The sequence below is a fragment of the Rhinatrema bivittatum genome, chromosome 6, assembly GCF_901001135.1.
Source record: "Rhinatrema bivittatum chromosome 6, aRhiBiv1.1, whole genome shotgun sequence".
NCBI lineage: Eukaryota > Metazoa > Chordata > Amphibia > Gymnophiona > Rhinatrematidae > Rhinatrema > Rhinatrema bivittatum.
Window position 1 is genome coordinate 1,656,349 of NC_042620.1, and position 13,567 is coordinate 1,669,915.

The following is a 13,567-nucleotide window of genomic DNA, read 5'->3' on the forward strand; positions in this document are numbered from 1 at the left end:
GGAGCACTGGGTATAGAGGAGCTCACAGTCCCTCCAGGCCCATCCTGTCCCAGCAGGACGCCCTAAGGGGAATGGCTGCATAAGGTTTGATTTTGAGCACAGCTTGATTTAATTCGCTCTTTTCAGGGGACAGCCATCAGACTGGCTGAAGGTGGATAGTGCTCATCATCTCTCAAAGCTTCATTACCTGAGCCTCGGACTGTGGAGTCAGAGTTTGCGCATCCAGTTTGAGAAACCTGGAGAGTCCTACAACTTGCTGATCCGAAATAAGAATCGCTGTGACAAATTCTATCAGTGCATTATGGGTAAGGAGCTATCAGTGTTTGGGCCGGGCTTCCGAGAGAGCTGATTATTTCAGTAGGGCTGGAAGTGGAGAGCTAAGTAAGTCAGAATTGGTGTAGGGAAGAGGTGGTGTGAGACGTGTAAGAGTGATATGAGACAGTGAATGAGTGCGGGGATGAGGTGCATATTAAACGTGTGTAAGAGTGATATGAGACAGTGAATGAGTGCGGGGATGAGGTGCATATTAAACGTGTGTAAGAGTGATATGAGACAGTGAATGAGTGTGGGGAAGAGGTGGTGTGAGACATGTGTAAGAGTGATATGAGACAGTGAATGAGTGTGGGGATGAGGTGCATATTAAACGTGTGTAAGAGTGATATGAGACAGTGAATGAGTGTGGGGATGAGGTGCATATTAAACGTGTGTAAGAGTGATATGAGACAGTGAATGAGTGCGGGGATGAAGTGCATATTAAACATGTGTAAGAGTGATATGAGACAGTGAATGAGTGCGGGGATGAGGTGCATATTAAACGTGTGTAAGAGTGATATGAGACAGTGAATGAGTGTGGGGATGAGGTGCATATTAAACGTGTGTAAGAGTGATATGAGACAGTGAATGAGTGTGGGGAAGAGGTGGTGTGAGACATGTGTAAGAGTGATATGAGACAGTGAATGAGTGTGGGGATGAGGTGCATATTAAACGTGTGTAAGAGTGATATGAGACAGTGAATGAGTGTGGGGAAGAGGTGTGTGAGACATGTGTAAGAGTGATATGAGACAGTGAATGAGTGTGGGGATGGGGTGCATATTAAACGTGTGTAAGAGTGATATGAGACAGTGAATGAGTGTGGGGAAGAGGTGGTGTGAGACATGTGTAAGAGTGATATGAGACAGTGAATGAGTGTGGGGATGAGGTGCATATTAAACGTGTGTAAGAGTGATATGAGACGGTGAATGAGTGCGGGGATGAGGTGGTGTGAGACGTGTAAGAGTGATATGAGACAGTGAATGAGTGTGGGGATGAGGTGCATATTAAACGTGTGTAAGAGTGATATGAGACAGTGAATGAGTGCGGGGATGAGGTGGTGTGAGACATGTGTAAGAGTGATATGAGACAGTGAATGAGTGCGGGGATGAGGTGCATATTAAACGTGTGTAAGAGTGATATGAGACAGTGAATGAGTGCGGGGATGAGGTGCATATTAAACGTGTGTAAGAGTGATATGAGACAGTGAATGAGTGTGGGGAAGAGGTGGTGTGAGACATGTGTAAGAGTGATATGAGACAGTGAATGAGTGTGGGGATGAGGTGCATATTAAACGTGTGTAAGAGTGATATGAGACAGTGAATGAGTGTGGGGATGAGGTGCATATTAAACGTGTGTAAGAGTGATATGAGACAGTGAATGAGTGCGGGGATGAGGTGCATATTAAACGTGTGTAAGAGTGATATGAGACAGTGAATGAGTGCGGGGATGAGGTGCATATTAAACGTGTGTAAGAGTGATATGAGACAGTGAATGAGTGCGGGGATGAGGTGGTGTGAGACATGTGTAAGAGGGATATGAGACAGTGAATGAGTGTGGGGATGAGGTGCATATTAAACGTGTGTAAGAGTGATATGAGACAGTGAATGAGTGCGGGGATGAGGTGCATATTAAACGTGTGTAAGAGTGATATGAGACAGTGAATGAGTGTGGGGATGAGGTGCATATTAAACGTGTGTAAGAGTGATATGAGACAGTGAATGAGTGCGGGGATGAGGTGCATATTAAACGTGTGTAAGAGGGATATGAGACAGTGAATGAGTGCGGGGATGAGGTGCATATTAAACGTGTGTAAGAGTGATATGAGACAGTGAATGAGTGTGGGGAAGAGGTGGTGTGAGACATGTGTAAGAGTGATATGAGACAGTGAATGAGTGCGGGGATGAGGTGCATATTAAACGTGTGTAAGAGTGATATGAGACAGTGAATGAGTGTAGGGATGAGGTGCATATTAAACGTGTGTAAGAGTGATATGAGACAGTGAATGAGTGTAGGGATGAGGTGCATATTAAACGTGTGTAAGAGTGATATGAGACAGTGAATGAGTGTAGGGATGAGGTGCATATTAAACGTGTGTAAGAGTGATATGAGACAGTGAATGAGTGTAGGGATGAGGTGCATATTAAACGTGTGTAAGAGTGATATGAGACAGTGAATGAGTGTAGGGATGAGGTGCATATTAAACGTGTGTAAGAGTGATATGAGACAGTGAATGAGTGTAGGGATGAGGTGCATATTAAACGTGTGTAAGAGTGATATGAGACAGTGAATGAGTGTAGGGATGAGGTGCATATTAAACGTGTGTAAGAGTGATATGAGACAGTGAATGAGTGCGGGGATCAGGTGCATATTAAACGTGCGTAAGAGGGATATGAGACAGTGAATGAGTGTAGGGATGAGGTGCATATTAAACGTGTTTCCCTGTACGTACCAGGATCAGTCCAGGACACCTGGGTTGTGACTCCGCACCAGTAGATGGAGACAGACTAAAACTTGTGGGCGGAGCCATATAAGCCCCTGTGCCAGTCACAGCCCCTCAGTCTTACTCTGTCTCCAGTAGGTGGTGCAGGTCTGGTCACAGCCCTGTCGGGCCTGATTCTGTGTGGTTAGTCAGGTTCGCTTTTGTGGTTGATTTTATTAGGCCTAACTTGGTTTTTTTCTTCAAATTGGGTTTTATTTAATCTTGTTTAATTCTAGTCCCAGTTGCCCTGCCTCCCTGGGGAGTTGAGAGGTCCTGAGGGGACTACCCTCCCCAGGTTGAGGCCGCTGCTAGGGTTGAGGACCCGGCTGAACTAGTAGCAGCGTCAGGGGTGACACCGGGGAGCCCGGTTCACTCACCCCTGCAGGACATAGGGCTTTTCAGCACCTGGGACAGCGTTGTTTCTTATTTTTTTTTTTTAAAAAAAAAAAAAAAAAAAGTGTTTTTACTTTTGTTTTCAGTCGGCTCTCCGTTCCCTGGCGTTGCGCTCCGTTCCGCTCGAGGGGGGGCGTCTTCGGCAGGGGGGAGGTCGCCGATTTTCGCCGCGTTGAATTTTTGTGTTTATTCGGCGTCCCTCACTGCTTTTCGGCGCGTCTTTGGTTTCCCGCGGTTTTTTGCAAGGCCGCGCGGCTCGCAGTGCAGGGCCTGCGACTCGGCGCGCGCGCGTCTCTCCCGGGACGGGCTTTGCTCGGCCTGCGTCCCGGGAGACGAGGGATCGTCGGCTGCTCCTCGGGGGGCCCGTTCCCGGGTCGCGCGATCGCCGTCGCAAGGGGGGGGTCCCCCTGATAGGCCTCCTGACCCGTTCCTGGTCAGTGCGGGAATGGCGGCCATTTTGTCTACCGGTGGGTAGCTTCGCGGGAAACGGTGGGGGCCTCGGTTTTACCTCCTACGCTTTCCCCGCAGCGGGGTGCAGCGGTGGAGGTCCCTTCAGAGGGGCCCCAGTCCCGGGGGCATTCGGAAAGCGACGCAACGGATTCGGGCAAGTTTTCTGAAGATTTGGCGCTTTTGCTGCGCCGTTATAAGCGCAGCAAGCGCAGACGGGGGGACGCCTCGCGTTCAAGGGTCCACCGGTCCCCGCCGCAGAAGAAGATGGCAAGGAGGGTGGCGAAGACCACCCAGAGAGCGGCCTGGGGCAAACGGCTTCCCCGAGGGGTGCCGCAGAACTCGGATTCCGAAGATACCTCCGGGGCGGACACAGAGGCCTCCGAGGAGCCCCTGCCTGGGGCCGGGACGGCAGCAGCAGATGGCTCGGCGCAGCCCAGTACAGGTAAAGGAGCGCAGGCCGTCGACGGGGATGACCCCAAGGTGGTGCGTCTGTTCCGCAGAGAGGAACTGTCGCCACTCATTCCGGCCATTCTCCAGGAGCTGGGGATTGAGGCTCCTCCGGTGGTGGTCCGCCAGGAGGCAAATATGGATCCTGTTCTCATTGGGTTCACAGGGCCGGCGGTCGTTTTTTTCATTTTTTCGTCCACGGATATCCTCTTCAAGGAATGGCATACTCCGGAGTTAGGTCTGAAGGTCAGCAAGGCCATGGACAAACTTTACCCTTTGCCGGAGGATGCGCTAGAGCTCCTCCGACTCCCAAAGGTGGATTCGGCAGTGTCAGCTGTCACGAAGAGGTCTACCATCCCGGTCACGGGAGCGACAGCCCTCCGGGATATTCAAGACCGTACGTTGGAGGTTCAACTCAAAATATTTTTGAGGTTTCTGCCCTAGGGGTGCGTGCCGCCAGTTGCACAAATTTTGCTATGCGTGCTAGTCTGCGCTGGACTCAAGTCCTGCAGGCGAATGCGGGTCTCTCTTCAGAGGAGGCTTCCCAAGCTGACAGATTGGAGGCGGCCATTGCCTATGGCGCGGATGCATTCCATGATCTTTTGCGCACCTCAGCTAGGTCCATGGTGGCAGCGGTGTCGGCACGTCGTCTCCTTTGGCTGCGCAATTGGGCAGCGGATGGCTCTTCCAAGGCTCACCTCGGGGTTTTGCCTTTTAAGGGGACATTGCTGTTCGGCAAGGAGTTGGACGATTTGATGGTTTACCTGGGGGAGAACCGAGCGTTTAAGCTGCCGGAGGATAGGACCCGGTCGAGATTTTCCTTTTCAGGCAGAGCCCGGTTCAGGGGGCCCAGGAAGTCTAGGCCACAAAGATCCTCTGGACCCTAGGCCGTCTTCCTCTCGGTACACCCAGTGGCAGCAGTCCTTTCGGGGCAAACGTTTTGGCCGGCAAGGAGGGGCCCCGTCGGGTGCGGGGTCCAAGCCTTCGCAATGAAGTTCGGCCGGCCCATCCCTCGTCGCGTCCTCGGCACGCTGTTCCAAACGTGGGGACGCGTCTATCCTTATTCCTCGAGGAATGGGCCAGCGTGACATCGGATCAATGGGTCCTCGACGTGATAAAACATGGCTACGAGTTAGATTTGGCTCGCATCCCAACGGACAAATTCCTGGTCTCACCCTGCAAGGATCCCAAGAAGAAGGCGGCGGTGCTAGATACCATCCAAAGACTAGAAAGACTGGGAGCCATCTCGCCGGTTCCGGCCGCTCAGTACGGCAAGGGCCGGTACTCCATTTACTTCTTAGTCCCCAAGAAAGACGGCACTTTCCGCCCAATTCTGGATCTGAAAGGAGTCAACAGATGCCTTCGAGTCCCTCACTTCAAAATGGAGACCATTCGGTCAGTGATCGCGTCAGTGCGTCCCGGCGAATTCCGGGCGTCCCTAGATCTCACAGAAGCATACCTTCATGTGGAAATTCAACCAGCGTTTCAGCGGTTTCTGAGGTTTGGCATTCTGGGCAGGCACTTCCAGTTCCGGGCGCTTCCGTTCGGCCTGGCGACAGCGCCTCGGACATTCACGAAAGTGATGGTGGTCGTGGCGGCGCAGTTGCGGCGGGAAGGCCTGCTGGTTCACCCTTACCTCGACGATTGGCTGAGCCGGGCGAAGTCTCAGAGTCTGTGTCGGCAGGCGGTGGCCAGGGTGTTACAGCTCTTGCAGTCCCTGGGCTGGGTGGTCAACTTCAACAAGAGTTATCTCGAACCCTCTCAGTCCTTGGAATATCTTGGAGCCCTGTTCGACACGTAGCGAGGCAGTGTGATTCTCTCGCAGGACCGGATATGCAAACTGCAGTCTCAGGTGCTACGTTTTTTGTCGCTACACCGGCCACGAGTCTGCGATTACCTGACGGTTCTGGGGTCTATGGCATCCAAGCTGGCGTTAGTCCCTTGGGCGTTCGCTCATCTACGGCCGCTGCAGTCCTCATTGCTTTCCCGCTGGAAACCGGTTTCCGAGGATTTCTATCTACCTCTACCTCTCGAGGGGCAGGCGCGATCCAGCCTGAGCTGGAAGTCGGTTCAGGGTCTGTGGTCAGAGTCGCAGACCCGGTGGTCTATCAACCGGCTGGAGACCAGAGCGGTCCGTCTGGCGCTGCAAGCTTTTCTACCCCTCGTGCGCGGACAGGCGGTCCGGGTATGGTCGGACAACGCTACCACCGTGGCTTACATCAATCGCCAGGGAGGGACAAGAAGTCCTCTAGTGGCGGAGGAGGCGCGGCTCTTGATGCTCTGGGCAGAACGGCATCTCAGCCATCTCGTGGCTTCCCACATAGTGGGAATCGACAACGTCCAGGCGGATTTTCTCAGTCGTCACCGCTTGGATCCCGGAGAGTGGGAGTTGGCGGACGAGGCGTTTCTCTTCATTCGCCGGACTTGGGGAATGCCCCACATGGATCTGATGGCCACCTGGCACGACGCGAAGGCTCCGCGATTTTACAGTCGACGTCGCGAAAGGGGAGCAGAAGGAGTCGACGCGTTGGTGCTTCCCTGGCCGGTGGATGTGCTTCTCTATGTGTTCCCACCGTGGCCCATGATCGGAAAGATCCTACGGCGCATAGAATTGCATCCATCCAATGTGATCATGGTGGCGCCGGAGTGGCCACGCCGTCCGTGGTTTGCGGACCTGGTCCAGCTGTCAGTGGCCGCACCCCTTCGTCTACAGGGATTCCCGGGGTTCCTTCGTCAGGGCCCCGTCTGTTTGGTGGATGTGGCTCACTTTTGTCTCGCAGCATGGTTTTTGAGAGGTATCGGTTGAAGAGAAAAGGCTACTCGGATGCGGTCGTTGCTACGTTGCTGAGATCCAGAAAACAGTCTACGTCCCTAGCTTATGTTCGGGTCTGGGTAGTTTTTGAGGAATGGTGCATGGAGTGGGGCCTAGACCCCACTTCCGCTTCTATTCCCGATATTCTGGCTTTTTTTCCAGGCGGGGCTCGCCGAAGGTTTAGCGTGTAATTCCCTTCGGGTTCAAGTGGCGGCGCTTGGCTGTTTGCGTGGTAAGGTCCGGGGGATCTCTCTGGCTCTCCACCCGGATATCTCCCGCTTTCTTAGGGGGGCTAAGCACCTCCGTCCTCCGTTGCGGCCCCCTTGCCCGTCTTGGAACCTCAACTGGGTACTCTCAGCCTTATGCTCAGTGCCGTTTTGAGCCCCTGAAACGTTCTACGCTCAAGGATTTCACCTTGAAGACCGTATTCCTAGTGGCGATTGCATCGGCCCGTCGTGTTTTCAGAATTACAGGCGTTGTCCTGTAGGGAGACCTTCTTGCGCATCTCCGATTCGGTGGTCTCCTTGCGGACGGTTACCTCCTTCCTTCCTAAGGTCGTGTCGTCATTCCTTTTGAATCAGTCAATTGAACTTCCCGCTTTCTTAGTTGCGGAGTCTTCGGACCCGAAAACAAAAGACTTGAGAAAACTAGATGTGCGGAGGTCCCGGCTTCGCTATCTGGAGGTTACTAATCCGTTTCGGGTGACGGATCATCTGTTTGTGTTAACTTCGGGTCCAAAGAAATGTGCTGCGGCGTCCCGCACGACAATTGCCCGTTGGCTCAAGGAAGCCATTGGTTCTGCGTACATTCTGCGCGGAAAATCGCCGCCGGTGGGTCTTCGGGCTCATTCGACACGCTTTGCAGGGCGGATACCTGGAAGTCGTTGCATACCTTCATTAAACATTGCCGGTTGGATGTTCAGGCTACTGAAGCTGGGGGTTTTGGAGAGAGGGTACTCCGAGCGGGACTCTCTGCTTCCCACCCTCGGTAAGTTAGCTCTGGTACATCCCAGGTGTCCTGGACTGATCCTGGTACGTACAGGGAAAGGAAAATTAGTTTCTTACCTGATAATTTTCGTTCCTGTAGTACCAAGGATCAGTCCAGGATCCCGCCCGCAGTGTTGCGTTATAGTAACGGAGAGTCCGCTCATTATTGTGTTTTTCAGTACGCTGATCCATTCGCTCTCCCGGTTGGGGAGTCTGGTTCCTGTAGGGGTGTTGGTTTTCTTTTCCCTACCAAGTTGTATGGTTAGCTATGGTTGCCTTTTGGCTTTTGTCTACTTTGACATTACGTATGACTGAGGGGCTGTGACTGGCACAGGGGCATATATGCTCCGCCCACAAGTTTTAGTCTGTCTCCATCTACTGGTGCGGAGTCACAACCCAGGTGTCCTGGACTGATCCTTGGTACTACAGGAACGAAAATTATCAGGTAAGAAACTAATTTTCCTGTAAGAGTGATATGAGACAGTGAATGAGTGCGGGGATGAGGTGCATATTAAACGTGTATAAGAGTGATATGAGACAGTGAATGAGTGCGGGGATGAGGTGCATATTAAACGTGTGTAAGAGTGATATGAGACAGTGAATGAGTGCGGGGATGAGGTGCATATTAAACGTGTGTAAGAGTGATATGAGACAGTGAATGAGTGCGGGGATGAGGTGGTGTGAGACATGTGTAAGAGGGATATGAGACAGTGAATGAGTGTGGGGATGAGGTGCATATTAAACGTGTGTAAGAGTGATATGAGACAGTGAATGAGTGTGGGGATGAGGTGCATATTAAACGTGTGTAAGAGTGATATCAGACAGTGAATGAGTGCGGGGATGAGGTGGTGTGAGACATGTGTAAGAGGGATATGAGACAGTGAATGAGTGTGGGGATGAGGTGCATATTAAACGTGTGTAAGAGTGATATGAGACAGTGAATGAGTGCGGGGATGAGGTGGTGTGAGACATGTGTAAGAGGGATATGAGACAGTGAATGAGTGTGGGGATGAGGTGCATATTAAACGTGTGTAAGAGTGATATGAGACAGTGAATGAGTGCGGGGATGAGGTGGTGTGAGACATGTGTAAGAGGGATATGAGACAGTGAATGAGTGCGGGGATGAGGTGCATATTAAACGTGTGTAAGAGTGATATGAGACAGTGAATGAGTGCGGGGATGAGGTGCATATTAAACGTGTGTAAGAGTGATATGAGACAGTGAATGAGTGCGGGGATGAGGTGCATATTAAACGTGTGTAAGAGTGATATGAGACAGTGAATGAGTGTGGGGATGAGGTGCATATTAAACGTGTGTAAGAGTGATAGGAGACGGTGAATGAGTGTGGGGATGAGGTGCATATTAAACGTGTGTAAGAGTGATATGAGACAGTGAATGAGTGCGGGGATGAGGTGGTGTGAGACATGTGTAAGAGTGATATGAGACAGTGAATGAGTGCAGGGATGAGGTGCATATTAAACATGTGTAAGAGTGATATGAGACAGTGAATGAGTGCGGGGATGAGGTGCATATTAAACGTGTGTAAGAGTGATATGAGACAGTGAATGAGTGCGGGGATGAGGTGCATATTAAACGTGTGTAAGAGTGATATGAGACAGTGAATGAGTGTGGGGATGAGGTGCATATTAAACGTTCACCCCTTCTTTATTTTCCTACTCCAAGTTAAGGCTTCCTTGTTATAATGTAACTGTATGCTCTGTATCTCTTGTTGATTGGTTAATTGTATATTCTACTTAGTTCATTGTAAACCGAATTGATTTGATTTGTATCAAGAAATTCGGTATATAAAAGCCTTAATAAATAAATAAATAAATAAATAAACGTGTGTAAGAGTGATATGAGACAGTGAATGAGTGCGGGGATGAGGTGCATATTAAACGTGTGTAAGAGTGATATGAGACAGTGAATGAGTGTGGGGAAGAGGTGGTGTGAGACATGTGTAAGAGTGATATGAGACAGTGAATGAGTGCGGGGATGAGGTGCATATTAAACGTGTGTAAGAGTGATATGAGACAGTGAATGAGTGCGGGGATGAGGTGCATATTAAACGTGTGTAAGAGTGATATGAGACAGTGAATGAGTGTGGGGAAGAGGTGGTGTGAGACATGTGTAAGAGTGATATGAGACAGTGAATGAGTGTGGGGATGAGGTGCATATTAAACGTGTGTAAGAGTGATATGAGACAGTGAATGAGTGCGGGGATGAGGTGCATATTAAACGTGTGTAAGAGTGATATGAGACAGTGAATGAGTGTGGGGGATGAGGTGCATATTAAACGTGTGTAAGAGTGATATGAGACAGTGAATGAGTGCGGGGATGAGGTGCATATTAAACATGTGTAAGAGTGATATGAGACAGTGAATGAGTGCGGGGATGAGGTGCATATTAAACATGTGTAAGAGTGATATGAGACAGTGAATGAGTGTGGGGAAGAGGTGGTGTGAGACATGTGTAAGAGTGATATGAGACAGTGAATGAGTGTGGGGAAGAGGTGGTGTGAGACATGTGTAAGAGTGATATGAGACAGTGAATGAGTGTGGGGATGAGGTGCATATTAAACGTGTGTAAGAGTGATATGAGACAGTGAATGAGTGCGGGGATGAGGTGCATATTAAACATGTGTAAGAGTGATATGAGACAGTGAATGAGTGCGGGGATGAGGTGCATATTAAACGTGTGTAAGAGTGATATGAGACAGTGAATGAGTGCGGGGATGAGGTGCATATTAAACGTGTGTAAGAGTGATATGAGACAGTGAATGAGTGCGGGGATGAGGTGCATATTAAACGTGTGTAAGAGTGATATGAGACAGTGAATGAGTGTGGGGAAGAGGTGGTGTGAGACATGTGTAAGAGTGATATGAGACAGTGAATGAGTGCGGGGATGAGGTGCATATTAAACGTGTGTAAGAGGGATATGAGACAGTGAATGAGTGCGGGGATGAGGTGCATATTAAACGTGTGTAAGAGTGATATGAGACAGTGAATGAGTGTGGGGATGAGGTGCATATTAAACGTGTGTAAGAGTGATATGAGACAGTGAATGAGTGTGGGGAAGAGGTGGTGTGAGACATGTGTAAGAGTGATATGAGACAGTGAATGAGTGTGGGGATGAGGTGCATATTAAACATGTGTAAGAGTGATATGAGACAGTGAATGAGTGCGGGGATGAGGTGCATATTAAACGTGTGTAAGAGTGATATGAGACAGTGAATGAGTGCGGGGATGAGGTGCATATTAAACGTGCGTAAGAGGGATATGAGACAGTGAATGAGTGCGGGGATGAGGTGCATATTAAACGTGTGTAAGAGTGATATGAGACAGTGAATGAGTGCGGGGATGAGGTGCATATTAAACGTGTGTAAGAGTGATATGAGACAGTGAATGAGTGTGGGGATGAGGTGCATATTAAACGTGTGTAAGAGTGATATGAGACAGTGAATGAGTGCGGGGATGAGGTGGTGTGAGACATGTGTAAGAGGGATATGAGACAGTGAATGAGTGTGGGGATGAGGTGCATATTAAACGTGTGTAAGAGTGATATGAGACAGTGAATGAGTGCGGGGATGAGGTGGTGTGAGACATGTGTAAGAGGGATATGAGACAGTGAATGAGTGCGGGGATGAGGTGCATATTAAACGTGTGTAAGAGTGATATGAGACAGTGAATGAGTGCGGGGATGAGGTGCATATTAAACGTGTGTAAGAGTGATATGAGACAGTGAATGAGTGCGGGGATGAGGTGCATATTAAACGTGTGTAAGAGTGATATGAGACAGTGAATGAGTGTGGGGATGAGGTGCATATTAAACGTGTGTAAGAGTGATATGAGACGGTGAATGAGTGTGGGGATGAGGTGCATATTAAATGTGTAAGAGTGATATGAGACAGTGAATGAGTGCGGGGATGAGGTGGTGTGAGACATGTGTAAGAGTGATATGAGACAGTGAATGAGTGCAGGGATGAGGTGCATATTAAACGTGTGTAAGAGTGATATGAGACAGTGAATGACTGTGGGGAAGAGGTGGTGTGAGACATGTGTAAGAGTGATATGAGACAGTGAATGAGTGTGGGGATGAGGTGCATATTAAACATGTGTAAGAGTGATATGAGACAGTGAATGAGTGCGGGGATGAGGTGCATATTAAACGTGTGTAAGAGTGATATGAGACAGTGAATGAGTGCGGGGATGAGGTGCATATTAAACGTGTGTAAGAGTGATATGAGACAGAGAATGAGTGTGGGGATGAGGTGCATATTAAACGTGTGTAAGAGTGATATGAGACAGTGAATGAGTGCGGGGATGAGGTGCATATTAAACGTGTGTAAGAGTGATATGAGACAGTGAATGAGTGTGGGGAAGAGGTGGTGTGAGACATGTGTAAGAGTGATATGAGACAGTGAATGAGTGTGGGGATGAGGTGCATATTAAACGTGTGTAAGAGTGATATGAGACAGTGAATGAGTGCGGGGATGAGGTGCATATTAAACGTGTGTAAGAGTGATATGAGACAGTGAATGAGTGTGGGGATGAGGTGCATATTAAACGTGTGTAAGAGTGATAGGAGACGGTGAATGAGTGTGGGGATGAGGTGCATATTAAACGTGTGTAAGAGTGATATGAGACAGTGAATGAGTGCGGGGATGAGGTGGTGTGAGACATGTGTAAGAGTGATATGAGACAGTGAATGAGTGCAGGGATGAGGTGCATATTAAACATGTGTAAGAGTGATATGAGACAGTGAATGAGTGCGGGGATGAGGTGCATATTAAACGTGTGTAAGAGTGATATGAGACAGTGAATGAGTGCGGGGATGAGGTGCATATTAAACGTGTGTAAGAGTGATATGAGACAGTGAATGAGTGTGGGGAAGAGGTGGTGTGAGACATGTGTAAGAGTGATATGAGACAGTGAATGAGTGCGGGGATGAGGTGCATATTAAACGTGTGTAAGAGTGATATGAGACAGTGAATGAGTGCGGGGATGAGGTGCATATTAAACGTGTGTAAGAGTGATATGAGACAGTGAATGAGTGTGGGGAAGAGGTGGTGTGAGACATGTGTAAGAGTGATATGAGACAGTGAATGAGTGTGGGGATGAGGTGCATATTAAACGTGTGTAAGAGTGATATGAGACAGTGAATGAGTGCGGGGATGAGGTGCATATTAAACGTGTGTAAGAGTGATATGAGACAGTGAATGAGTGTGGGGATGAGGTGCATATTAAACGTGTGTAAGAGTGATATGAGACAGTGAATGAGTGCGGGGATGAGGTGCATATTAAACATGTGTAAGAGTGATATAAGACAGTGAATGAGTGCGGGGATGAGGTGCATATTAAACATGTGTAAGAGTGATATGAGACAGTGAATGAGTGTGGGGAAGAGGTGGTGTGAGACATGTGTAAGAGTGATATGAGACAGTGAATGAGTGTGGGGAAGAGGTGGTGTGAGACATGTGTAAGAGTGATATGAGACAGTGAATGAGTGCGGGGATGAGGTGCATATTAAACGTGTGTAAGAGTGATATGAGACAGTGAATGAGTGCGGGGATGAGGTGCATATTAAACGTGTGTAAGAGTGATATGAGACAGTGAATGAGTGTGGGGATGAGGTGCATATTAAACGTGTGTAAGAGTGATATGAGACAGTGAATGAGTGCGGGGATGA

General features: G+C 49.2%; 1 protein-coding gene across 2 annotated transcripts in view; it reads left to right on the forward strand.

The window, feature by feature from the left end:
• Positions 1 to 13,567, forward strand: part of STK11IP (serine/threonine kinase 11 interacting protein) — a 272,418-nt gene that overhangs the window by 209,006 nt on the left and 49,845 nt on the right. For both annotated transcript variants that reach the window (XM_029604968.1, XM_029604969.1), the window contains exon 22: positions 127 to 305. In XM_029604968.1, the coding sequence (XP_029460828.1) occupies positions 127 to 305 (179 nt within the window). The remainder of the gene's footprint in view (positions 1 to 126; positions 306 to 13,567) is intronic.